Raw genomic sequence first — 25,454 nt, 5'->3', positions numbered from 1 at the left:
CAACTTTAGTCCATGTTGTACATCAAAACAACTTAATGTTGCAGAGAATGTATGAGACAAGAAACGTACTGACAAACAGAGTTACCAGAACAGATGTTGTTTATTCTGTTGAAGACTTGCCAAGTCATGTTACCTGTTGATGATGAATGAGAAAATAATCTGAATGATTTAAAATTGACAGTTGACATTCAGTTTAATGATTTGAAACTCATGGCTACCGTTAAATCACATGCCACCATGTATTCAAAAGACACACCTAATTTGTAACATACATATACGTATACATTCGATATGCAGTTTGCTATTCAAATCCACCCCATGTACAACATCCACATAAGCACATAACACTTTAACATTCAGAGCTCTAACACGCTGACGTGACTGAGATTGACTGGTTTGATTCACTTGAACTGTAAATTCAATATTTTGCATCCAGGTTAATGGACGACTGGCACATAAGGCTACTTGTAGCTCCCCAGTGACAACCATTACAGGGAAAAAATAGCTAAGAGTGGGTTTCCTTTCTTGTGTTCTACAAAATGTATATTTTAGTTGTACTAATGTTTCTTTTAGGCAGAAATAATCTCATTGGTTTGGTTAGACTTGAGTGGGACAAGCCAACCACATTTTAACTTGCATGAAGGAACACACAAAACTTATAAAATACAATTGATCTTAACCTAGCTTGGCTAACCATGCTAGCTAGGCTAGTTAGCCAGGGTTTCTTCTTATTCCGTTGTTCATCTCATAACTGCAGCGAAATAAAACCTCAGATGGGCTTGATTGCCACCATACAGTAGTTATACTAGTATGCTAGTATTTTAGCTAGCATAGGTTACAATCAAAGCTAGCTTGTAGCTCTTTAGCTAACTAACTAACTAACACTGTATTTTTTCATATATTTTTATTCCGTTCTATATTTCATAACATCAGCGTTGTCCTCATTTTCCACTTGACATTTTCCCTGACCTTCAGCGTTAAGAACCTGTTGGCTCTGCACACTGTGGGTTAACACAAGCAGATTATTCCTAAAAACGTGTGTTCGAATTGAAACTCCAGTCTTCTGCAAGATGAGTGACACAATGTCAGTGAGGAAGCCAGTCATTCGTTGCGATAATCTGAATATGCATTGAGCTCATGCTGCTTATACAAATGTTACATTGTGAGGGTGTCCAAATGTTGCAATAAGCTACAAAGTTTACTGTTACTGAAATACCCACAAGTGAGGTAAAGAACATCCCCAGTGCTTTTATACTACGGTCACTAATGAATGTGCACATCCTGCATCGTTTCATTATTAACACTCAAGCATCATGAAAACAAAAAAGAAGATGAGGAAACATGGGAGGCTTTATGGGAGTGTTTGACCAGTCATTACTTGCATGGAGCTGGGTGATGCATTAATATCCACCATGATTTCAAGAGCTTACAAAATGCCTGTAAACCTTTATTATCGTAAACACAAACCGGGGCTGTAAAAGACACAATAGAGAACTATGGAAACCTGATGGGGCGATGCCAAAGCCAACAGGTGACCAGATATCAGCAATCCGCTGAAACTGTATATGACAAGCAAGGTCGCACTGTAAACACAGACCTGCAACACAGTCATGCTGCTCCAGCTTTGGCATGTATTAATTATTTTGGTAATTAATAGCACAGTTGGTATTTACTACTCTGTAAGCAGTAGAGGATGACTCTCATCTGAGGAAGAACCTTCGTTTTTTCTTTGCTTTTGCTTTTTACAGCACTTTTAATATAAAGATATAACAGATTGAAAGTTGGTCACATTTCCTGGTAATGCCTCTCTCTGACCCTCGGGCTGCATTTATAGCAGTGTGGCATATGCAATAAGCAGTCTTAATAGTTATATAATACAATACCAGTAACATTTTGTAGTAATAAAATGCACAAAAATCATGCAGTAGTAAGCAGGCTAAATGCTAAGCTGCTCTTGTGACATGACGTGGCATCGCCGCAAGCCTTTAAACATGAATTCCATATATGACAGCACTGACTGCTTATGGCATTTGTCATGACGAGGGACCAGATGTTGTTGTTGCTTTGGAAATCCTAGTGTGCGTTTTTTTTTTTTTTTTTCTTCCTTCGATATCTTTCTACCGGTCTGTAAACACAGTTCAGTTCCGTGAAGTTGCTTCCCCATATGAATCATCACGCCCTCTGCGATCCCTGGCGTTGAATGGTTCCTCATTTTACCCTCACTGAGCGGAAACATAAGAGGAAGCAACTTTCTGGACTGGGAAGCTCCTTCTATCAGATTCTAAAATGCTCCCTGTAAGTTGCAATGTGTGCATCTGATCCCGTGGAAACCGTCCTGCCCCGCTGCTCAAAGAAACCCGTGACAGGCAATCAAACACAGTCACGTTGAGCAGAGGGAATGCAGAGTTTTCTTCCTTCTTCCAATCATTGAGTACTTGGTCCTTATACAGGGTAAGGGTTGAGGCAGAGCTGAAAGAGGCTTATTGCTCCACCTGAAGGCTATCGGTCTTGCTGCCGGATGCTTTGACGCAGTTCACCTCTTCAAATACCAACTCTAAGCACACACATGAAAGAGAAATAAAGCGAAAGAAATCATGTTAGGAGTTCTGTTTACGATTTGTTTAAAGGCATATAACACTTCCTTCAAGTTTCATTGTCATAACACAGGATACTTTCATATGTAAACCAAGAGTCCTCTGGTGCAAGCTTTGATTCGGTGCCTTTATAATCGTGCTTGTTCAGCTTGGTACACTGGTCTATCAAAGAAACTCAAAAAAAGAATGCAAGGCATGCAGAAAATATCCACCATGAATCACATCAGCTCTGAGCCATTTCACAAACCGTAAAACTCCCTGCAGAAACAAAACGTAATCATATTCATGATGTTAGAAATGGCATCTTTAAATATCTCAAATATTACTTTGGTGGTGTAGTACGCATTCTTGCAACAGCCATGCAAGCTTATAATCAGCAAAAGCTCTGCCGCTCGAAGCTCACTATGGATCTGTGGCGTCAATTTGTGCAACTTCCTCCTCTGCAAATCAAAAACTGCCCTTCTAAAATTGCTAATAAAGCAAAGTGAGTGCATTTGTTTGAAAGAAATTGAAAAGTAGACCATATGTGTACATTTTAAATTGCCATTTGTAAGCTGGAAACAAGGCAACACATTCTTACTCCTAACCGCAAATACAGACGCTTGGTCATTACCCCTAAGCTTCAAACTATGATGATGTAGGTACCCCTCTATTGTCAGTTTTGGACATGGCAGGGACAGCGTGTCAGTTTCCACTCATTACATGCATAGTGTCTTTTCAAATTAACCACTTAGGTTTAGAAAAAGAATGTGGTTAACTCAACTCAATCTCATGATTATCGAGTGACTAACGATTCATGTGACTATAACGACTCTCGTGACAACATGTCAGCGTTTACTTTTAGTTTCGCGCAGGACACGGACGGCGGTCTCCTGGACAAAAGGTCCCGTGTTTGTTCGACCCATCCGCTTCCCCCATCACCCACCCTGTGTGGACTACCTCACTCTTTAAACTACGGAAGTTTCTCTGACTGTCTAATAACAAAGGGTTTCCATTAGAGTTAGTTGAAAGCCTGGTGCGTCGGACGTTGAGGGGCACTGACCAAGCGTCGGTCTGAGTTGGGAGTGAGACCGGATTGATCAAGGACAACTGTGGAAATAAGCGTTTCATTGCTCTATACACTGTTTTAAATCATATATCACCTTTCCATTCTTCTAGAGTTCGGTCTTTACTCTCCAGCGTTTGGTCGTAAGGCGGGGCCTCTGGCTCGTCGTCTGGATCGTGGTACTGTGAGAAGTAAGGGTGGGACAGAGCCTCGCTGGCCGAGATCCTCCCATCACAGTCCAAAACCAGCATTCGCTTCAGTAGATCGACAGCTAACAAGAGACAGAAACAGACAGGAGAGGTTAGAGACCCAAAGGGCCAAACCCGTATAACTGAATTACTCATTTGCGATATGCAGAGAACAACTTGAGCCTCTCGAAGCCTTTCAATTGAATTTAAGAAGTTGATAATACAATCCGTGGTGCATCGCTCACCCAGTGGATTTGCTCCTCTAAAGATCTTCTCCAGGTCCTGCTGGGGCATGAAGGGCAAAGATTGGATGTACTTCTGTGCCTGCAAATAGAGACCAGCGTTCAACTCTTGTGACAATGTGGATGATTTGTTAGTGATCAATCACCCCAACACTCACACATATTGACTACTCAATCAACAGCCTTGTCAATGGAGTGATTAATCAATCAGAGCAGGTTGCCTGCGTCGGTGGAAGCAATATTACAACATTATTTATTTTTCCCAACCGCCCCTCAATTCATTCTTCCATCTCTCACATGTTCAGAGCAGATCTTCTTTAACAGGTCGGGCGTCGGAGTCCCAACCACCTCCATGATTCTCTTCAGCTGGTCAATATCTTAGTGCAGTAGGGGTTAAGGGCAGTGAGGACTTGACCCTTCATATTATCTTGTCTCTTAGAAAAATGCAGAAACTCTACTTGCTGAGCTTTACTGAGTGTTCTTTTCTAGTCAGCGTCCCACAACCCACAAAGATCAGTAAATCAAACTTGTTTTAGCTCTGCTCTTAAGACACCGAATACAACAACTTAGATAATTCAGCCTTTTGTGGTCGCTCCCATTCATTCCCCATTTCTCTCAGTCGACACACCTCCCCTTCCAAAAGGCCCGGGATTGTAATGCAAATCCACAAGAGGTCTGCGTCCACAGGGCACATTAAAGAGGTAATGGAAGGTTGATGCTAAGAGGGGAAAACAAGCTGCAAATTGCAGTGGGCCTTTCGAAATGCTGATAAAGGATACAGTCAGTGCCAGGAAAAAGGACTTTTCCCTTCAGCAGCTCTCCCATAATACATCCCACGGACCAAATATCAACTGGAACAGAAACAGCAGAGGTTTCATTTTTTAACTGAATTTGCGTTTGAAAAAAAAAAGCTCATTAAATGTCTGGTGGCATTTTACCATTCTGATTGTAGTGCATCCAGTTTAGCATGATCTCCGGCGCTCGATACCAGCGAGTCGCCACATACCCTGTCATCTCGTCGTCTGTCTGTCTGGCCAATCCGAAGTCAAGGATCTGCAGGACAGGAAGAGTTTTTTAGCTTATGGAGTTCATAGATTGGGGTGAAGGATTCGCAGGTTTAAACTGAAGATCAGTCTTACCCTCAGCTCGCAGTCCTCATTTACTGCCACATTACTTGGCTTGAGGTCCTGGGAAAGATAGTAGAGCAGACAAAAGAAGGACAGAAACATGATTCAAAGGAGGATGTGTCTGCAGAGAGAGGGTTGGATGTTAATATAAAAACAGCTTAAACCCTTCAGCTTCTGTTTGGAATCTATTTTTGGCAATTTTAACTACATTTACACAGAGAACACTCATACAGATTCATCTTAACAAAACACCAAACAAAAATACAGTGATTAATTTATGAAATTGCTGTACTTTTTTTGATGTCGCTGCACAATGTATTTTGAGTCGTGTATGTGATTGACCTTTCTACTTGTGTCCAAATAGCAAATATTCACTCCCTCTGTCCAGGCAACTGGATTCCACCAAACTTTAACAATCAGGGTAAAAGTTTCAACGTCAAATGCTCTTCTACAACCTTACTTTTGCATTTACAATTCAAACACAGTTGTTTATCATTACTATCTTAATAAAGGCTACAATATTCTTTATGGACTTAAATGCATGGTTCAACCCATTCACAAGCATGCTGTACTGCCAAACATTGTTGCTAAAATTGCCAAACCTGCGTAACTTAAAATACCCATAAGGCCTCAAGAATATTTCCAGTTCAATACATGTTTCAGCTGTCTAAAACAGTTCAGTGTAAACTCAAGTAAGAGCTGGAACAAGATTTTTCCAACCTCATAGCTACGTTAGGGGGATACAAGGGGAAAGCTGTATGTTTCTTTTTATTTGAAACCAAGCGAGTGCTGTTATGTTTTTTTTTTTTTTTAAACTTTATGGTCAAACACGACAAGAAGGGCAAAGAGAAGGCACTCACTCTGTGAATCAATCCCGCTGAATGGATGTACTGTTCGACAGGCGGAGGGGTGTAGCAGGAGGATGGGGGAGGAGAGAGGAGAGAGGGGACATAAAGGGAGACAGGGGTCAACAGTGCAGTTCACCACATTAGCCCCGGCCTAAAGGGAGACTGCTTTTGTCTGTCCCATGGTAACCGTGAAGGCCGAACAGGCGGCCCTGCCGGCTGCTGGAGTGATTCAGTGTGAACATGCAAGCTTTAGACAGAATCCACAAAGAATAACAGAATGTCAAACTCACTATAAATATAGCAAGTGTTGGTGCAACGTAGACTGGGGTGTCCAAATTTTGACAGAAAGGCTGCTGACAGGCGGCACTCACTGTAAGCATTGTATACCACAGTGATTCTCAACCAGCACTTGCTAAGGGATACTGTACATGGAAAAATTGTAGCTCAACAAATATTTAAAAAAATAGAAATTACGATTTGATATAGAGTCTGCTGTAACACATAAACATTGCTGCGATTGACAGCGTCTGAAAACTAGTAAGCAAGAGAGCAGAGAAGTCTAGACAGTTAGCTTAAAGTAATGGATACATGTTTTGCAAATTAGGAGACAGATGGCAAACTTATAGCAACGTAAACATCAATCTCGCAATCCATCTGCTATCGGTCTGACAATGATTTAGCCTCTGGGGGCAACAGATAATATTTCTGCGGTTCCGGCGTAGCCAGCAGATTTTGTGTTAAAAAATATCCAGAACAAGAATTCCTTGTCTTGCATCTCAACTTGGGATGTGAGAATAGAGTTGGAGTTGAGAGACCAGATTGATTCATAAGTAGCGAATTTACAGCTAATTTTGAACCAATAAAATTTCGGCCAATGCGTTCTGCCTCTTTTGCTCTCCAGATGGACTGTTTGCCTGAATACGGCTAAAGCATGCTCAGATGTGATTGATCAATACTACTCGGACTACAATCAGAAATCAGAGCGCCTCCAATGCCAAAACTCTCGTCCTGTTACCTACAGATTCTGCATTCCTATGCAGATATCTATATCTAGAGATTACCTACACATTGACAATTCAATAAAGAAAATATATATTGTAATAATATCCACAACATACAGTTTAAAAGCAATTTATTGAAACATGACAGGGAGAGTCCATGGAGGGGTACCTCTTCTGTCAAGGCTGTGTGGTACATCAGACAAAAGCGGTTGAGAATCACTGGTGCACTATTTGCATGCTAACTCATATATCATGCATGCATGGCATACAGCGGGTGTATCACGATGCTGCGAATTACCTTGAGGCCGCGTAGAAGCTGGTAAATTAAGAACTGCACATGCTCGTCTGACAACCTCTGGAATTTAACGATGTTGTTGAGGTCTGCGCCCATCAGGTTAGTCACCAGGTAGCTGGAAACGGGGAGAGTTGAGAGAGTGAAGGGGGGGGGGGGGGGGGGGGGGGGAGGTGTCAGTAGAGGAGAACACAGTGATGCTGCCATGGTAACCGTAAGACATCGCTACAAGCCAATAATCCCCAAGGATCGCCTCCACCACCGCCCCACCCTGCCCTCTAATAACGTTGCATTTTTGGTGAAAGGTGGACAGCTGCATGGCTCGCAGTAAACATGAAGGGACAAAAGACTTACAGTTCGTTGAAGTCCTCTAACGCTGCAGCAGGTGTGAAGACGTCCAGCAGTCCTATTACCTGCGGAGACAGAGACAGAGCTGATCAATAACAGAGTGGAAACATGCAGAGCGCCACATCTGCCCGCCTCTGGGTATTTTCACGAGGAGCACTAACGTTCTCGTGTTTCATGTGCTTGAGCAGCCTGAGTTCCCGGTACGAGCGGCGGCTGTGGATCAGGGACTGAAAAGGCCTGGACAGCTTCTTCACCGCAACCTTCTGCCGCGAGACGACATCATACGCCGAGCTGGAGAGAGAGAAAACGGGGAGAAATAAAGAGTTAGATCATAAGATTGACACCACGCATACACAAGTCTGTATGGTAATTGTAAAGCTACAGCCAGGGGACAGTTAAAAAAAACAGATAAAAAACCAACAACGTCATTGTTAACGTCGTTAATTTTCTGCAGAAACTAAACAAATTAAATATAATGTGTTAATTTGTGAGCTTTAGAGCTTTAGGCCAGTTGTTTCCCCCAGTCTTTATTCCCTATCATTCCCCAAAATGCCAAACTATTCTTCAAACCTGGTGTCAGCTGATGATCCTGAGAGTATATATTAGTGATAAATGATTGAGGGGAAAGAGACAGACAGACTGACTAATGCAGAAAGAGAGGGAGATGGTGAAAGAGGATGTGGTGGAACAAGAGAGATGCGGATGTCAGATATTGTAAAAGTGCGGTGGTTTTATTTCATCTGCCTCTTTTGAAATGTAAATGTCTTTCCACACATCGAACGCTGAGCCCTGCTGCTTCTGATGCCGCTGCCTTTGTGGTGCCAATGTCTTTTCACTCCTGCCGGCTTTTCAACACTCTCAGTAGTATAATAATACAGCCAACAGACAAACAGCCAAACAGGAAGGAAACATGGGGGAGAATTGTGAAATGCTGCGCAGCTATGAAGAAACAGAACAAGAAGTGAAACACTGACTGGAAAAAGTGGATGGAGTGAGAGAACACATTGAAAAGAAGATTCATACTGTACATTTATATGTAGAACTGACTCAATGCACGGGTATAAACTCTATTATTTGGACTATACCAATAGTTTATCTGACTGATTTTTGGATCACTTAAAGGGAAAATCCTCTACTTCTTTCACTTGAAGTTCATCTGAACATGTGAGGGCCACTTCAGGAATTCCTCAGTAATGAGGTGTACTTTTTAAAAGACCAAACCCACCAGATCATCCCTTGATTACCTCGTTTGACAGCTTTTTGCAGAAAAACCTGCAGCAAAATACTTGTAGTATTCAGCTGTCATTTTTAGTTTAGGGCGGGCTGTGGAGACAGTGACACTGTATATTAAAATGCAATATAACCTGTAAGCCACAACTGCTCAGTCACAACCCACCTTGTCTTGCTGCACAGCACTTTTATTCTATTGTGAGTGTGATTACTGACTCTTCAGCAGTGGATTACTCTTTAAGTGCTGCTCAGTGACAGTGCTGCTAGAAAGAAGCCAACAACCTAACCTTCAATTTCTTTTATTCCTGAAAACCTGCAAAAACATTCAGTTCACAGCAGGAACAGGATGTGGTCTTCGTTAGACAGTGCCCACCTAATGATGCATGTCTCCTGTTTTTTTTTCTTTCTTCCCCAGTATGAAACTCCCTGTAAATATTACAGTATCGTTTCATGGTGACCTATAATGCTTACATGCATGAGTAACTCTTGCACGGTTGTGTGCATCCATGTGTCTTACGATCCCCTGCTGCCGGTCCGGATGTCCCCGCCGGGCTAAAGCCAGGAAGGCAGCCGGTCTCCTCCATCTCTGACATGAACCAGGCCTCTCTGCCTCACACATACCTTCCTCCCTGCCACCTTCCATACATGGGTCTGCCTGCAATGCTGTCAGCGCACACGGCCCAGCCAAGGCATCGATTTCTCTCATCTTCTTTTGTCTCTGCTTTTGTTTTTTTGTTGGCGGGTTGTATCCAAGCTCTTAACGCACTGACAGTTTCAGAAAGGAAGAGGGGGAAGGGGTAGCTAATATCCAATGTGAGATTATTCAAGTACATGTTTCATCCTTAGAGGAAAAACAGTTTTCATGCAACAGTTTACATGGTTGCATCTATTTAAATGGGGGGAGGGTATTGACTCTTGCACGTAAAGAAGAAATTATAATTTATTCTATAGATTATTGTCCACAGGGTTGGTTTTCTTACATCCAATTTGATGCATTACCATTTTTCCAGGAGCCAAGACAAGATACATCTTATATATCTGTATGCTGAATATTAAGCTACGGGCCAGCAGCTTGTTAGCTTAGTTTAGCATAACTGTAAAATAAGGGAGCAGCTATTGCTCTGTCCAATCAGCACCTCTAAAGCTCACTAATTATATCTTGTGTGTTTAATTCATATACAAAATATATTTAAAAATTACAATTTGTGGGTTTACGTGGGAGACTATTTCTTGGCCAGATGCGATGTGACTTCCTGATATTTTGTTACGGAACTTGGCGACCTGTTTCCCCCCCATGTTCTGTCATTGTCCTAAATCATGCTAACTGTCTACTTTATCCTGAATGGACAGACATGAGAGTGGTGTCAATCATTTCAATGAACTATCTGCAAGAAAGCTATTTATCGTATTTCCCAAAATGTGAAATAATTTCTTGAAGCCCTATGCCGCCAAGTATACACACACACACACACACACACACACACACACACACACACACACACACACACACTTACCCCCTCTATCACATGCATATACTCTATCATTATACCCAGCATGAATCTGTGTCTATAGAGAGGACCATCGACCAAAACAAGATCAGCAACAAATCACAAACTCAATCTAGTTTTCTGCGACAATCTGACAAGCACAGGCATGGTAGTTTTGTCAGGACAAAATGAAGCAGTCGTGTTTTATTCACAGGTATCCATATGAGAGGCTGCGTGCCAAAGTTCTGGTTTACTGAACAGATGTTACATTTGGCGACATGAGATAAAAGCAGCCTTGTTCTCGATCGGTCCAAAATTGGCCCACTTTTTAGTCTCCAGAAGCAGAAAAGAGAATATTTGGGATGGGATTAGGGTTTGACGGTGGAAAACTGAGAAGACAATGAGTCTGGATTAGGCTGGGGAGATCACAGTGTTCAGTCCTCCAAACTTTTTGTCTCATGACTAAAAAAAAAAAAATCAAGAGGCACTGCGCGTTAAATTATTAAACAGGCTTTGCATTTCTGACTCCTCTCTCTAGTGTCTGCGCTTTGCAGCTCTAAAACCTTACTAGCTAATATACTCCCTTACACCTGCTGTGCTGTCCTCTTTCTAAACTCTACGACGTCTTTCGGTTCCCCGTCTCCCACGGGCAACTAGGGAGTAAATTCTTCATCTTTAGCTATAATGGATTGTATGAGCTTGTCGGATCCTTGACCTCAGGCCCGCGGCCTCAAGAGGGTTCACCGGGAGATAAATGATGAGGGTCGTTTTCACTGTGCATATCAAGAGGTAGACTGTGGGATGATCCTAACCCCCCCCCATAACGACACATGCATACATATGTCGTGTTCTGAACCCCCCCCCATCCCCCAGCCGACCCTCGGGCTTAAGAAAAGTTCCTGACAAAGGCTGGAGATCGACATTAACAATGCAGGGCAATGCAGCCGGGTGGTGTGTGTGTGGAGGAATGCCCTTTGTGTGCGTGCATATAATTTGAGAAAGAGTTTCAGTAAGATGGAGGCATTTCACCAGTGATCATCATACACATGCTGTCTGTGTGATGGCTTAAAACAGGAGGAGAAAATCACCTTCTCATCTGCGTCTACCATTTGATGATGATTCCAAAGACACCAGACACATAGAGAACGCATCACTTCCTGTGTTGCAGGACACAGCTTCCAGACACCAAAGCTTTAGAGCAGTCTAATTCATGATTATGAAATCAGAAAAGTTCCCGAATAGCAAATGTCACATTGCTTATTCTATTTCGTCACCAAAGACACAGCTTCATGTTCCATCGAATGGATGCTTTGATAACGCTGCACACACCTTCGTAGCACGGGAGTCCTAAATGGGAATCAAACCTCAACCTTGGCAGTTAATTTCTCCAAAAAATGCCCACGTGCAAATAATCTTCCTGAGGGCGAATGAAACAGCTGAAACCAAATTCGTCACCCGGCTCTCTACTTTTCTATTTTTTTAGTTCTGTGCTATTCTGAGCTTTGAAGCTGCAATATCGGCAAGATGTTTACGCACAAAATACTCCTGCGAGGGCCTGAATCGTAAAGTGGGGCCCCAGCGGACAAGCACATTCAGAAAGTGTCTTAATTAACATCTGACTTGACAGGAAGTCAGCTGTGAGGATATAAGCTCTTTTCTGAGGATGCAGCCGAAGGCAATGAGAGGTTCGGACTGAACAGGCCAGCATGTAAGCTTCAGGTCTTGCCCCTGCTGTAGTGTTTGTGATCTGACTATCACTAAATCCTAAAATAAATGATCCCAGGAAGGAGGAAGTAGAGCAATCCTGTCCTGCCAAAGTGAGAATAAGATGCAGTTTATTCATCTCAAAATGTTCAGTGTCAGTTAGCGATGCTTCTTTACTATACACAGAGGAAGGCCAAAAAAAATCTAATCTAAACTTTACAACCTATATCAGAGTGTCTCCTAAACAGTACAGAGTGCTCCATCTGGAGAAATTTGGACTCGCCAACATTAAATCTTTTCTCTCATCCTCCTGATACAAAGCATCACAGGATTTGGACTTCATACAGCGTGGCAAAGCTGGCCCACATTTTTTTTCTTTTTCTCATAATCTGAAAAAGGCTCAATTGGGCATATTGAAAGACTGAATTTACTGCACAGGTGACAGGACAACGCTTTTAACCAGTTTCCACATTGGGGTAGAGCATTTAATTCCAGAAGGATTCTTCGTCATCTACAAAGCGTCTCATAAATTGTTTGGTTGTGTCTCAATCGGTTCTCCTTCAAAGACTTTCAGACCGCTTCAGTTACATCTCGCTGCCGTCAGGGAGCTGCCAACATCCAAACATCTTATTCATGTTCTGAAAATGTGATGATCCCACTCGGATCAGCCACCCAAACTGTTGGCTCCACATTTCCTTATAGGTAACCGTCCGTCTGCTGCTGTTACGGCTTAATTAATATTGACTGTCAGGAGGAGGTTATCATCATGACACATCGCCATGGCAACGAGAAACCCACCAGCTGACACGAAATTGGCTTCAAAATCGAAGCCGCTGCATGTTGCAAGAGTGGAAATATCTGCATCCACACACACACACAGTGTCATGCAGAGAGGAGACATGTGTTTGATATGCGAAATGAGGATGCATGCATGCATGCATGATGCACCTGCTGTAAGGCTTCAAGGTGTCAGACTGTATCGCGTTTATGCACTGAGAGCAGCTGGGCCCAGGTTTTCCCTTTCCAGATGTGGCATGCATCTTTAGAGTCCCAGGACAGCAGCCTCTGCAGGGTTGCCCCTCTTATTTAGAGGTGTGTGTGTGTGTGTGTGTGTGTGTGTGTGTGTGTGTGTGTGTGTGTGTGTGTGTGTGTGTGTGTGTGTGTGTGTGTGTGTCATATGTCTGACAGCAGTATGCTACACATAAATAAATCATATTAATTTGCATATTGAAACACAGAAATAATACTATTATTTTATGTTTTTCTAGAACGTTGATACCGAAGCGGCAAAGGAAATGGGATAATAATAACACTAACAATAATAATAATAATAATAATACCCTGGTAATAAAATTGGTTCAACAATGAAACTACAAACAATCAGTTTCCACAAGCTGCTTCATCTCTCCGACACATACGCATCGCTATGCTGATGCATCATGACCGAGGTACGGCCAATGTTGTGGCTGAGCAGCCTCGCCCCTCCGCCCGCCCTGCACATACACACACACACTCACTCACCACACCGAGCCATAGGCTCCGGAGCCCACCGGCGTCAGGTTCTGGTACCGCTCCGGAACCTCCCACACAGTCTTGTTCAGCTCCTGCCGGTAGAATCCTGGTCTGGCGGACATTTCTCCGAGCCAGCTACGGAAAGGAGAGGAGTGAGCCGAACAGGAAGAGGAAGAATGGAAATGAAGGGGGTTGGGAGGGGGGGAGATAACGGTAGATGGGATCGGAGGCTCGGGCCGCCGTCTGCTGCCTGAGCCGAGCTGCTTTATCTCACACAGCCTAGCGCTCTCTCTCTCTCTCTCTCTCTCTCTCTCTCTCTCTCTCTCTCTCTCTCTCTCTCTCTCTCTCTCTCTCTCTCTCTCCCTTTCCTCCCTGTTGCTGAAGTAAGTTTATTATATCATATTATATTAAAGCTGAAGGCTAAATTATAGGGCAACATTAATGAGTTCATGATTAATGAGAGGCTTTCTTATGTGAGGAACTGTTGAGCAAAAAATGAATGCAAAACACGCATTGCTATGCTGTATAACATGTATAACAAATGATGATCATGATGTAAATACATGACTGTCATCTAGTGGTGAACATCTGCTAGTGCAAGAGGCGTCAAGAGCAGCGCCAATGTATTATAATTAACTTTCCAACGAAAACTTGAACTGTCACACACTCTCTTCAGATGCTGCGCTGTCTATCTGAGTGACATTTTGATCAATGACTGTTAAAGCGTTTAGACAAGACAGGATGGCCGAGCGGTCTAAGGCGCTGCGTTCAGGTCGCACTCTCCCCTGGAGGCGTGGGTTCGAATCCCACTTCTGATGGTCATACATTTTCACAGTTGAATGATGATTCTGTGACTATATTATCGAGCCATGGTAACCTACCAATAAAAATGACAAAGGGAGGAATAAAGTATAAATACAGGAAGCTTGATATAATCACATGTCAATATTTCCTACCTCATTATCTTACAGAAATATGCAAATGACATGTATTCATTTATTCTTTCATTTATTTATTTTTGTTATATTTATTCCTGTATTTACACATTTATTTATTGGTACTCAAATCCTTTTCAGTCATTCTAACACGATATATGCTGTTGCAAAATGGTCTCCATTCAAAATATTTACGTTAATTGTCATTAGCTATATTCCCTCATTGTTAGTAGGGAATTCTTTTGAAACAGAAGACTTTAGCTACATCATCTTGCCATATTCTTTGGCGTGTTTTGTGCTCATCCAGTCCTTCTGAAAGACCAGCAAGGCTACATATTATAAATGCACTGTCTCGGGTATGCTTGTACACAAATATTAATTTATTATTTTATTGATTACTTGATTACTAAAATATTGATTATCAGGTGATAATCTACACTAGAGGGGTTGTCTGTCCAATGTATTCACGCTTCCTTGTCCAGTTTCCCAGAAGAGGAAAGGTAACAAAATGGGCCTTTCTCATTATGTGTTCTTGAACTGTTGAAGTCAGAAGTAAGTGTCGCTCTAATATCTGACCTGTGTGGTCAGGTGCTTGCTTATGTTTGAAAAGGTTTCTATTTCTTTTATTGGTCGACAGGCAGTGTGAGAGCTCACCAATCTTACCAGAGTCCAGAAGTTACTGTAGCCTCCATGATCACTGTATCATAGACATGAAATATCCTGTTTGTGTTGAAGTCTGTCCTGGTTCATGACGTATGTACGAGACACAGATGAGGTACAGGTACTTATTCAATCTAATGTATAGTGATGTTTGTGCATTTAACTGTACAAGGACTATCACAACAATATTTCTCTATATAGGTTCTCTCAACAACAATATATCTGAGTGAGATTCTGATGAATGAATATCTGAAGCATTGTTAAGTCAGGATGGCTGAGGGGTTCGAATCCCACTTCTGACATGTTTACATTTTCACAGCTGAATAATGAATCTGCGACTATACTATATATAATGATGGCAACAATCGCTACTAAGAAAAATTAGAGAGGTATGAATAAAGTATAAATACAGAAATGTTGATGTAAACACATGTCTATATAAGTGTCAATATTCCCTACCTCATCATGTTACAGAAATATGTAAATGAATGGACATGTATTAATTATCAACTTTCAACTTTATTTATTTCAGCATTTATTTATAATTGTATTCATTAATACCTTTATTTATTTTTGAATTTATTTCACCATTCATTTATTCTTTCATTTATTTATTTTTGCATTTATTTATTCCTGTATTTACACATTTATGTATGTATTTATATACAGGGGGTGACAGGGGGTGACCCGGCTCCTGCTCCACTAGTCTCATGTCAATGTGTCCTTGAGCAAGACACTTAACCCCAAAATTGCTCCCGTTGCTGCGTCTACGGTGGGTAGATAGATACTGAATTGTAAGTCGCTTTGGATAAAAGCGTCTGCTAAATGACCGTAATGTAATGTAAATGTAATGTATTTATTGGTACTCAAATCCTTTTCAGTCATCCAAACATAATATAAGCTCTTGCAAAAATATTTACATTAATTATCATGAGCTATATTCCCTCATTGTTAGTAGGGAAGTCTTTTGAAACAAATTACTTTAGTTACCTCATCTTGTCTGTGAACGCATCATTAGCTAGCCAAGTTCTATGGGGTGCTTTGTGCTCACCTGTCCAGCACACCTAACATTAGTCCACAACTGGTGTAATATTAAAAACGGCCAGCAGATGTCGCCATATCAACACTAAATGGCGCCCTCATTAAAACATTTGTTTTAACCATATGTAAGGTATCTGCTGCTCTTATTTTGTGCGGCAGAATATGATATTAGTTCTCAGCATTGTTCTCATGAGACTTCTGGATTTGGTTCCATTTTGTAATGGTAATGATGGTAATGTAGCCTAAAAGAGTATATATACAATAAACAGTTATATTAACATAAACTGCCATTGAGCATGTGTAAATATTACAGTATTTGTTCTCAATCAGGTTAAAGTGATAATAAACTGCTGTGGTCTCGTCAGAGGCTCATTGATTTCATAGATGTGAAAACTGACTGTGCGCCAGCGGATTGGTCAGAGCCTCCTGGTGGGCTTGTCAGAGGGCGCGTGGGGATTTAATTGAGAGGCGGGGCTTGTCAAACAGCTGTAGAGATATGCGATGATTAAGCACGTGAAATATTGAACACAGCGGCGCGTCGCTCCCCCTCTCTCTTTCCGGTTACAATTTGCCGTCTTCTGAACAAACAGCGGTCTTAAGGTGGAACTGAAGCGTCCTTCTAACAATGTTTGACCTGAAGAAGAGGAATAGTTTGACTCTGAAATGTAGCGCCGAGACGGAGGAGTTCAGAAAAGCGGCTGTCAGGCGGAAGGTCAAAGGTGCTGCGGTGGACTGCCTCGCTTCACACACAGGTGAAGTACCTTTTTATTTAATTAAGAAAAGCTTTACTTTGTTATAGAAGTTATGGATAATCTTGCATGAGTTTGGACATACACAGCAGGTAAGAAAACAAAGAGATACACAATGTGAAAGTTGTTGTGAAGTAAGGATGCCAGTCAAACTGATTTTAAAGAGTACTGAAACAACATGCATACTACTTGTTTTTTCTTCTTCTTGGACGTGTTGGATCAAATACAAAACCAGTGTAATCCATTTTATGTTTGATTCTGGACAAAAAGTAATCCTTACCTGGAACATTGTGTTCTTTTGGACTAATTCATAATTTAAACTAAATGTAGTCTTCAGTCTTGAAGATGATAATTGTTATAAATAAAACATGCATAGTAAAAACAACAGATTTAATACCAGTTGTACATGATTTCATACCATACAGGCAGAACAATACAGGAATACGCAGGGCGTAATACTATACAGCAACAACCCGTAGTGCTTAAAGAAGTACAAAATGCAAGAGAATGTCTGTATGCATGCCGAAGAAACACTTGAGCAATACAACCAAGAGATTAGCAACAGCAAGGCGAGTGTGAGGTCCTTTTTCCATGTGCATGTATGATATTTGTTAGTAGTTGAAGGCTCGGGAGGAACAAGACCTCTGAATCATACACTCAAAATGGCTTAAGTTTAAGAAATGGTGTATGCCGTTTCCAAGGACTCAGCAAAACACGTCTTTAAAGTTCAAAACTAGAATTTTTTTATTTATTTATTTTTAAATTGTACATTTAGATTTTTCCACTTCAAATCTTGGCACTGAATTAATTGACCTTTTTTGTATTTTAAATATTTCACCCTGTAGAAGCCTCACTAAAGTGTGAAATAAGTACTGTATATGGAAACCATTGTCATGCAGTGTGGGGATAATATGCATGGTTAAAATAGTAACACTGTTTTTCTTTTAGAGGTGAGCAGTGGGGTGTGCGGTTCGTATAGCTGTGGCAGCGCTTGTGACAGAGTCTGTGGCTCCGAACCAAACTCTAAACCTGGTGCAGAGGAAGACAACAAAAGAAGCCCAGCGAAAGGGCCACATGGTAGGCTGAAGTCTGTTAAAAAAGGGTCTCAACTCTCTCTCTTAGACAAAGGAAGGCCGCATGTCTCCTACTGCTGCATCTTTTGTCAGCAGAGCAGGGCCAAAAATCAGCTGGTCCAAGTTAAAATCAAATCAAAAGATATTTAATAACAATACAATTACAAACTGAAGTACACTATCGATAGAATATGTTCCGTGGATCAGAGTTAACGCGCCCCCATCAAACAGGCCAGCTGCCTGATTTTCTGCAAGATGGCCAGCGACGAGAACTGAAGAGCCATCCTCGGTAACAATGTCTTATACTTTAAAGTCCCCGCCTGAAAGTTAAAAGTCCAATATCAACTTTGTGATTGGCTGAAATCCAATACGCTTGGCCTATGGCCCATTGTCCTGTGGTCATCTTCCTTTGGCCAGCAGGTACCCTTCCCCCACTGGCTCACACCTTTTCACATTCCTGAAGTCGGCCTCTTCAAACTTATCTCCATATGGTCGCTTACGAATCTGAAAAGCCTATCTCAAAAGGTCCCTGTCTCTCCCTCGCGGCTCAACACTATACCTTTAGTTTAATATATTCAATGGTTATGCTTTTATGGTTTAACACTTCTACAATTAAACATGTTATGACATTTTATATAATAATACCGTTGACTTAAAACTTATAAATAAACATCGACAAAAGATATCCACCACTAGGGGTGTTATTAAACATACTAGGAATGCTTTCTAAACTTAAATTCTTCACAAGTCCTGTATCCTACATACATAACCTGAAAAACAAATGCAAGTCTGTTACTTTAAGTCGCGTTATTTATTAAATCCCTCGTTATTCTTTGAGATCACGTCATGTCTTAACTGAATGTTTCGTGGATTATACTGGACCTGCATCTCCAATCATAAATTAGCCAACTGTGCTGTGTATCTCTTTGCAGTGCTGTCTAAACCAGCTCACCTCCAGAGCAAGGCAGGATGCGCTCAAGCCCACAATCAACAAGTGAACAGCACAGAGCAATACCAGAGTCTGAAAACAGGTGACGGAGTTTCTGTTTGCTGTGTCAGCCCAGCACAGAATTGTTTAGGCTCTGCTAGTCCAATCAGTGGAGGCTGGAAGTATTTGTTGAATGGAGTCCCTGCTGCACATACACAGGGGATTCCACATATGACAAGCAGTCCACTTTTAGGATCTCCAAGTCCAGGCAAAATAGGCATTCAGAGCTGTAGCCTATTTGGAGTAGGAGGGCACAGTCCTGCTACATTGTCCCCAAGGAACCGCAGCCCTCTCGGTGGATTACTGAAGACCCCCAGCCCTTTGCAGGGGAGAGTCAAGAGCCACAGCTTCTCCAAGAACTCTAAATCCTGGCTTGGACTGCACAGAATCCCAAGCAGCAAGATGGAGGGAAAAGAGAAGAGAGCGGGAAAATCTTTGAGCGTGTCTGACTTGATTGTTTACTTGGATGAGAGCAGGTTTGATTTTTAATTTGGTTGGTTTCTGCACCATGATTACTTAAATAACTTACTGTAGCATTGATTGCTGTGTGTGTGTGTGTGTGTGTGTGTGTGTGTGTGTGTGTGTGTGTGTGTGTGTGTGTGTGTGTGTGTGTGTGTGTGTGTGTGTGTGTGTGTGTGTGTGTGTGTGTGTGTGTGTGTGTGTATATATATATATATATATATATATATATATATATATATATAAATATAAATAATCACTTATGAATATGACTTTTATTTTTGCAGGATTCCCACTGACAACGTTGAACGCTTTCCACTGACACCGCTGCAATCCCCCAACTGCACCGGGTCAGCCGTCACCCTCATAGCACCAGTTCACCATAGACTCAGTCATGCCAAAAGTGAAGCCCATCTATCAAGCAACAGCAAAGAGCGTTTTCCAGGACAAATAAATGGCATAGTGCAGGGGAGAGTTTGCACCGCAGTGAATGGACTGGGAATAAATGATAACATGGAAGAAGACAAGATACCTGCAGGATATGGCTCCAAGTCTTCCCGCCAGTGGAACGAGGCTACTGGAACGACAGAAGATGGCAGGATTCAGAAGTCTAACGGTGAACAAAATGCTGATGAGATGAGAAAGGAGAGAGGAGGAAGCGAGCCAAAAGATGAAGAGAACCAAGAGCAAAAATTGTACAAGATAGCCAATGAACTCCTGCAGACAGAGAGAGCCTACGTGGCTCGTCTCCACCTGCTCGACCAGGTCAGTGTGGTAATCTATTTGTAAATTTCTTTATCTCCACGTTCTCAACAAACTTGTCTTTATTCATTCATATACATTCCTTTTAGGGTGAAGTGTAAAATTAATTTGAGTCCGTCATGACTCTCTAACTCCCTCCACAGGTGTTCTGCTCACGCCTAACGGAGGAGGCAGGTGGTGGCTCGTTTCCTCCCGACGTGATAAGAAATATCTTCTCCAACATTTCCTCTATCTACTCCTTCCACAGCCAGTTCCTGCTACCTGACCTGGAAAACTGCATCAGCCACTGGTGGGTGTTCACTTCATAGACACTGCCAGATTAAGTCCCGTCATGCCCATTACTATAGTGTAAAAGTTGCTATTTAAAGGTCAATTTGCTATGTGACAACTGAAATTATTTGGTCTACTAATATAAATGTCAACAACTCCTCCAAGGTACACTCTGTCATTGTTTAAATTTGGTGGCTGGGAGTTTTCTGATAATGCCACAGCTGTCAGTGGTAGCAGGATGAATCTATTTTTTAAGGCTAGATAGTAGACTGTTCTTGGCCAGTTGAATCAATCACCTGACCCCAACTGAACATACTGAAGGCAACAAACAAGCAAGTCCAGAGTACAGCTGTGGCAGAGGCTCATAGTAGACATCAGGACTTGCTACCAAAACACACATGAAGGCTTACATTTCTCAAATTATTTTGTGTCCCCTTAAATTGGGAAACTCTATATACAAACTCAACACTTTACCCTCCTAAGTCATTTCTTATTAAAAAGTAAAATGTGTTCCACCAAATCTAGGTGTGAGAGCCCAGGCCTAGGTAGTGTTCTGCTTCAACACGCACCCTTCCTGAGGATGTATGCCGACTACATCAGGAACTTTGACCAGGCCATGGAGCTGGTGAGGACCTGGAGTGAACGCTCCTCTGTCTTCAGAAATATCATCCAGGACATACAGGTAAAGCCTACTCGGTAAGTTTATTCCTATGCATCTGAAGGTATGGTTCTCTGAACGGGATGTTGTGCATGTGTGGTCCTGTGTTTAGGGTCAGGAGGTGTGCGGCAGCCTGACCCTGCAGCACCACATGTTGGAACCAGTCCAGCGGGTTCCACGTTATGAGATGCTGCTCAGTGATTACCTGAAGAAACTGCCCAGGGATAACCCAGATTATGATCTTGCTCACAGTACGTATGCTGTACCATTATTACTAGTTTAATTGTTCATTCTACCAATATCCTTGCTGTGAGAGTGCTTGTGTTAGATATCTTTATGGTACCTCTTTTCCCTCATAAAGGTCCAGTCTGTCTCTGATGGGTAGTTGTGTCTGTAATGAGCAGAATTCCTTTTGTCTCCTCCCGCAGAATCCTTGCAGACCATTTCCATGGCGGCCACCCACTCAAACAGCGCCATCCACAAAGCTGTACGTTACAATATCACACCACATCATGTACAATATCATCACGGTCAGACAACACATTATATTGTCAAAAGGGATCCTGATAATGTGATTTTGATCCATCTATTATTGTTTTTTAATCTATGGATTATATAATTTGAAATGCCACAGCTGTATAGCTAGGATTTGTATTTACTGGATGATTTTGACATCAAAATTGTATGCTTTTACTGCATGTTCTTGAAATGACATTTTGACATAAATAAATGAAATCAAGTTGTATCAATATGCCAGACAAAATTGCTGCTTGTGTCCAGACAGATGCGTTTTAGCGTTACTCTTTCTTTCCCTGTAGGAGAGCCGGAAGCGGCTGCTGGAGATCTTTGAGATGGTTGGAGAGGAGGAGGTGGTCAACCCAACCAACGAGTTCCTCAGGGAAGGACGTCTGCTCAAGCTTGCTGCCAGGAACACATCTGCCATGGAGAGGCACTTATTCCTGGTTAGAAACTGACAAACCGCATTTTTGGACCGACAACGATCCATAATCTGCCAAGAACCTTTTGACTGTTCATATCTACCCCTCGAACATCTGTTTTACCTTTTCTATCATAGGGTTTTATTTTCAAACTTAAGAGATGAATGCCATAAAATGTGATTCTAATTTGGATCGCAGTTCATAAAAGGAACCTTGTAGATCACGGTTTATAACTTTCCTCCACAGTTCAACAACTTTCTGCTGTGCTGCACTCCTAAATTCAGCCTAGTTGGGCAGCGTTTTACTGTCCGCTGCAGGATCGGAGTGGATGGCATGCAGGTGCAGCAGACCACCAATGAAGACCACTCACACACCTTCCAGGTCTCTGGAAAGGAGAGGACCCTTGAACTGCAGGCCAGGTGTGTGTGTGTGTGTGTGTGTGTGTGTGTGTGTGTGTGTGTGTGTGTGTGTGTGTGTGTGTGTGTGTGTGTGTGTGTGTGTGTGTGTGTGTGTGTGTGTGTGTGTGTGTGTGTGTGTGTGTGTGTGTGTGTGTGTGTATAAAGTGGGCTGTTTCGTACCGTTGAGCTGCTTTTTGGTTTTCTGTTGTTTTTTGTTGACGGTAGACTCGCCTGCCCTGTACATTTGTAGTCTGTGAACATAATCTTTTGTGATTTAAAATGTTTATTACAGAAAGTGCATAAAATGTGTAATTGTTTTTTGTTGTTTATTCAAGCTCTGAACAAGACCGAGATGAGTGGATAAAGGTACTGGGGTATTTTCATGTATGTTTGGTGCAACACATTAAACATGCCATGAATTAGGAAAAATATTAAAAAGAAATGTAACGCAAGTTTTATTTCCAGGTAATTCAGGAAGCCATTGACATTTTCCTGAAGAATCATCAAACCTTCAAATTGGCTTGTAAGGAGCTAACTGTAGAAGAATCAGTAAGTTTGATCATATTTCAGAAATATTAATAATATATTCAGAAACTAATTTTGTGTGTGTGTGTGTGTGTGTGTGTGTGTGTGTGTGTGTGTGTGTGTGTGTGTGTGTGTGTGTGTGTGTGTGTGTGTGTGTGTGTGTGTGTGTGTGTGTGTGTGTGTGTGTGTGTGTGTGTGTGTGTGTTACAGACAGAGGAACTCGGCCGACGGGCCCCTCGCTGGATCAGGGACAACGAGGTGACCTTGTGTATGAAATGCCAGGAACCTTTCAACGCACTCACCAGGAGAAGACATCACTGCAGAGCCTGCGGCTGCGTGAGTGATGTGATGTGGCAGCTTCGTACTGATCACACAATACAGGCGAAAGCTCTTTTTTTTTTAGGACACGATAGCAGTGAAGTCTTCTCTGCTCCCCTAGGTGGTGTGCGGGAAGTGTTCAGACAACAAAGTGGCTTTAGAGTATGACGGCAACAAGCTGAACAAAGTGTGCAAAGCCTGCTACTCCATCCTGTCGGGTCAGAGAGTGGAGAAGGTGGAGGGAAAGAAGAGAAGGATACTGGAGGTGAATCTTTCTAGGAGCATCAAATACAACATAACATGAATCTAAGTCTTTATAAGCATTGTGTTTTCTCGCATGTGTGTCGGAGGCACCTCCAGTCTACAGTGACTACGTGATGTGTGGCTTCCTGCTGTATGGTGACAACCCAAAGACCTGGCAACAGATGTGGTCTGTTGTCACCCGGTCTGAACCTGTGGTCCTCCAGCTGTACACAGCTCCACAGGTAGGGATCTCTGTGATGGAGAATAATGTTAATGTGACTATTGCATTTTATTTCCAAACTTTGGAGTTATTAAGCCACATACTCGTATCTGTTTGTATGTCACTGTTTTTTGGAAGAGACCGTCTCTATTCGAAATGCATTTGGTGTTATCACCATGGTCACGCCCCCTCAAACACACAACACAACAGTAACCATCTGCAATCATGCACTCACATGGGGGGAAAAGGGAAATACTGCTAAAATTGCAAAGAGCTGTTGTGCAATCAACTGCAGAAACGGATTCTGATTTTTAAAAAGGTTAGAGTAATGCCACTCCTGCTTCTTTTATGAATGAAACCTAATAAAACTCAAACATTTTACTGTTTGTTTAGTGTTACTTACTTAATTACTTTCCTAAGTGTCCGGCTACATACACAGATACTGTAGCTGACAAATTAATGTTAATGCATATGGCATACATTTTGGCCACAGTTGAAGATTTTTGGAAGTTTAACATCAGTTCCTATAATAAACTGTATAGTGAAAATACACAAAAATGTCCCACAATTTTTTATCCCACAACCATTAAATCATGAGACATGCGTTCTATTATATTATATTCAATCTAGAGGCCTGAATTTAAAATTGTAGTTTTTAAATATTTTTACCAGGTTGAGCCATATTCTCATGTGCGCTCTATGGGGCAAGTACATGCTGTGTTCCTGGTTTCTTGCAGAAAACAATGCATCAAAATCAATGTTTGTGCTAATCATCTACATATCCCAGAATGTGAAAAAAATCCCCCAAGCAGTTAGTGCACAGAAACTAATTCAATTGTGTAAACTAACTGACATATGAAGGGTTAAATTCTGTACATTTTGGTCCACTAAGGACATCAGAGCAACTTCTTTAAGGTGAGGCACAAGGGTAAGCGTCAAACCATTGACTGGCTTGTTTACCATCATATGTGAGAGCCCACTATTCTGTTGCAACTCCACCATGGCATTATTGTTGACAAAAACATAATGTTGTTTCATACAAATTCTTGCCCCGCGCAACAGCTTAAGCCTTTGTATCCACCACCTGCTTTTCTGTCCCTGTCCTTCATCCACTCCTTATCTCCAGGATGTGAAGCCCCTATCCAGAATACAGCTACTGGGCTGCAGTGTGGAGGATTCCCCGCAGGAGCTCCAGGGTCAGCCTTGTTTCTATTTAAGACAATCCAAAACCACCCACACTTTCTCCTGCGATGGCTCGGTCCTTAAACAAAGCTGGCTGACTGTCCTGAAAGTTGCTGTGACGGGCAGGCAGTATGACATCAACACTAATGGCTCCAGATGGCGCATTACTGGTAGTTTCAGTGATGGAAGCGTGAGTACTGGTGAGGAATGTATCATCATTGGCAACAATGAAAAGAACTCCTCCTGAATGTTTGAGATCAGGCACTATGGAAAGTACATGAACACACAACAGACCAAGTTCCATTGATGTTAAAGACGGTAGCATTGAAATAAACATTTAATAAAATGAGTAAATTCAAAAAGTGCAATTCAGGAATGTAAAGGTTGTTGACAATATTCAGACTGAAAACTGTCTCC

At 41.9% G+C, this 25,454-nt stretch overlaps 2 protein-coding genes across 4 annotated transcripts; one reads left to right on the top strand and one right to left on the bottom strand.

The window, feature by feature from the left end:
• Positions 1-81: 81 nt before the first annotated feature.
• On the bottom strand, positions 82-13,872 carry mapk11 (mitogen-activated protein kinase 11). The gene is made up of 12 exons (XM_068716944.1): positions 13,628-13,872; positions 7,847-7,976; positions 7,692-7,750; positions 7,344-7,455; positions 6,057-6,086; positions 5,209-5,256; positions 5,008-5,122; positions 4,849-4,920; positions 4,367-4,446; positions 4,073-4,151; positions 3,737-3,910; positions 82-2,554 (listed from the first exon to the last, which is right to left on the bottom strand). Exons 1-12 carry the CDS (start codon positions 13,738-13,740, stop codon positions 2,481-2,483), a joined length of 1,086 nt encoding a protein of 361 aa, XP_068573045.1. The 5' UTR covers positions 13,741-13,872; the 3' UTR covers positions 82-2,480.
• A 2,922-nt stretch (positions 13,873-16,794) lies between these two features.
• On the top strand, positions 16,795-25,370 carry LOC137877194 (FYVE, RhoGEF and PH domain-containing protein 4-like). Of its 3 annotated transcripts, XM_068716939.1 has the most exons (16): positions 16,795-17,006; positions 17,952-18,080; positions 19,009-19,540; positions 19,811-20,288; positions 20,429-20,574; positions 21,081-21,237; positions 21,326-21,464; positions 21,642-21,700; positions 22,032-22,175; positions 22,398-22,570; positions 22,885-22,915; positions 23,015-23,098; positions 23,285-23,410; positions 23,514-23,657; positions 23,743-23,877; positions 24,982-25,370. In XM_068716939.1, the coding sequence occupies exons 1-16, from the start codon at positions 16,880-16,882 to the stop codon at positions 25,282-25,284; spliced, it is 2,907 nt and encodes a 968-aa protein (XP_068573040.1). In that variant the 5' UTR covers positions 16,795-16,879; the 3' UTR covers positions 25,285-25,370. The 3 variants fall into 3 exon arrangements, with proteins under 3 accessions (XP_068573040.1, XP_068573041.1, XP_068573042.1); XM_068716941.1 differs by lacking the exon at positions 16,795-17,006 and having other exon boundaries at positions 18,001-18,080; positions 19,009-19,107; XM_068716940.1 differs by lacking the exons at positions 23,743-23,877; positions 24,982-25,370 and having other exon boundaries at positions 23,015-23,072; positions 23,514-23,640.
• Positions 25,371-25,454: the final 84 nt, after the last annotated feature.

The sequence above is a fragment of the Cebidichthys violaceus genome, unplaced genomic scaffold (genome assembly GCF_023349555.1).
Source record: "Cebidichthys violaceus isolate CVI_PGR_0920_01 unplaced genomic scaffold, fCebVio1.0.p SCAF_21, whole genome shotgun sequence".
Taxonomy (NCBI): Eukaryota; Metazoa; Chordata; class Actinopteri; order Perciformes; family Stichaeidae; genus Cebidichthys; species Cebidichthys violaceus.
This window is presented reverse-complemented; position numbering and strand designations above follow the sequence as displayed.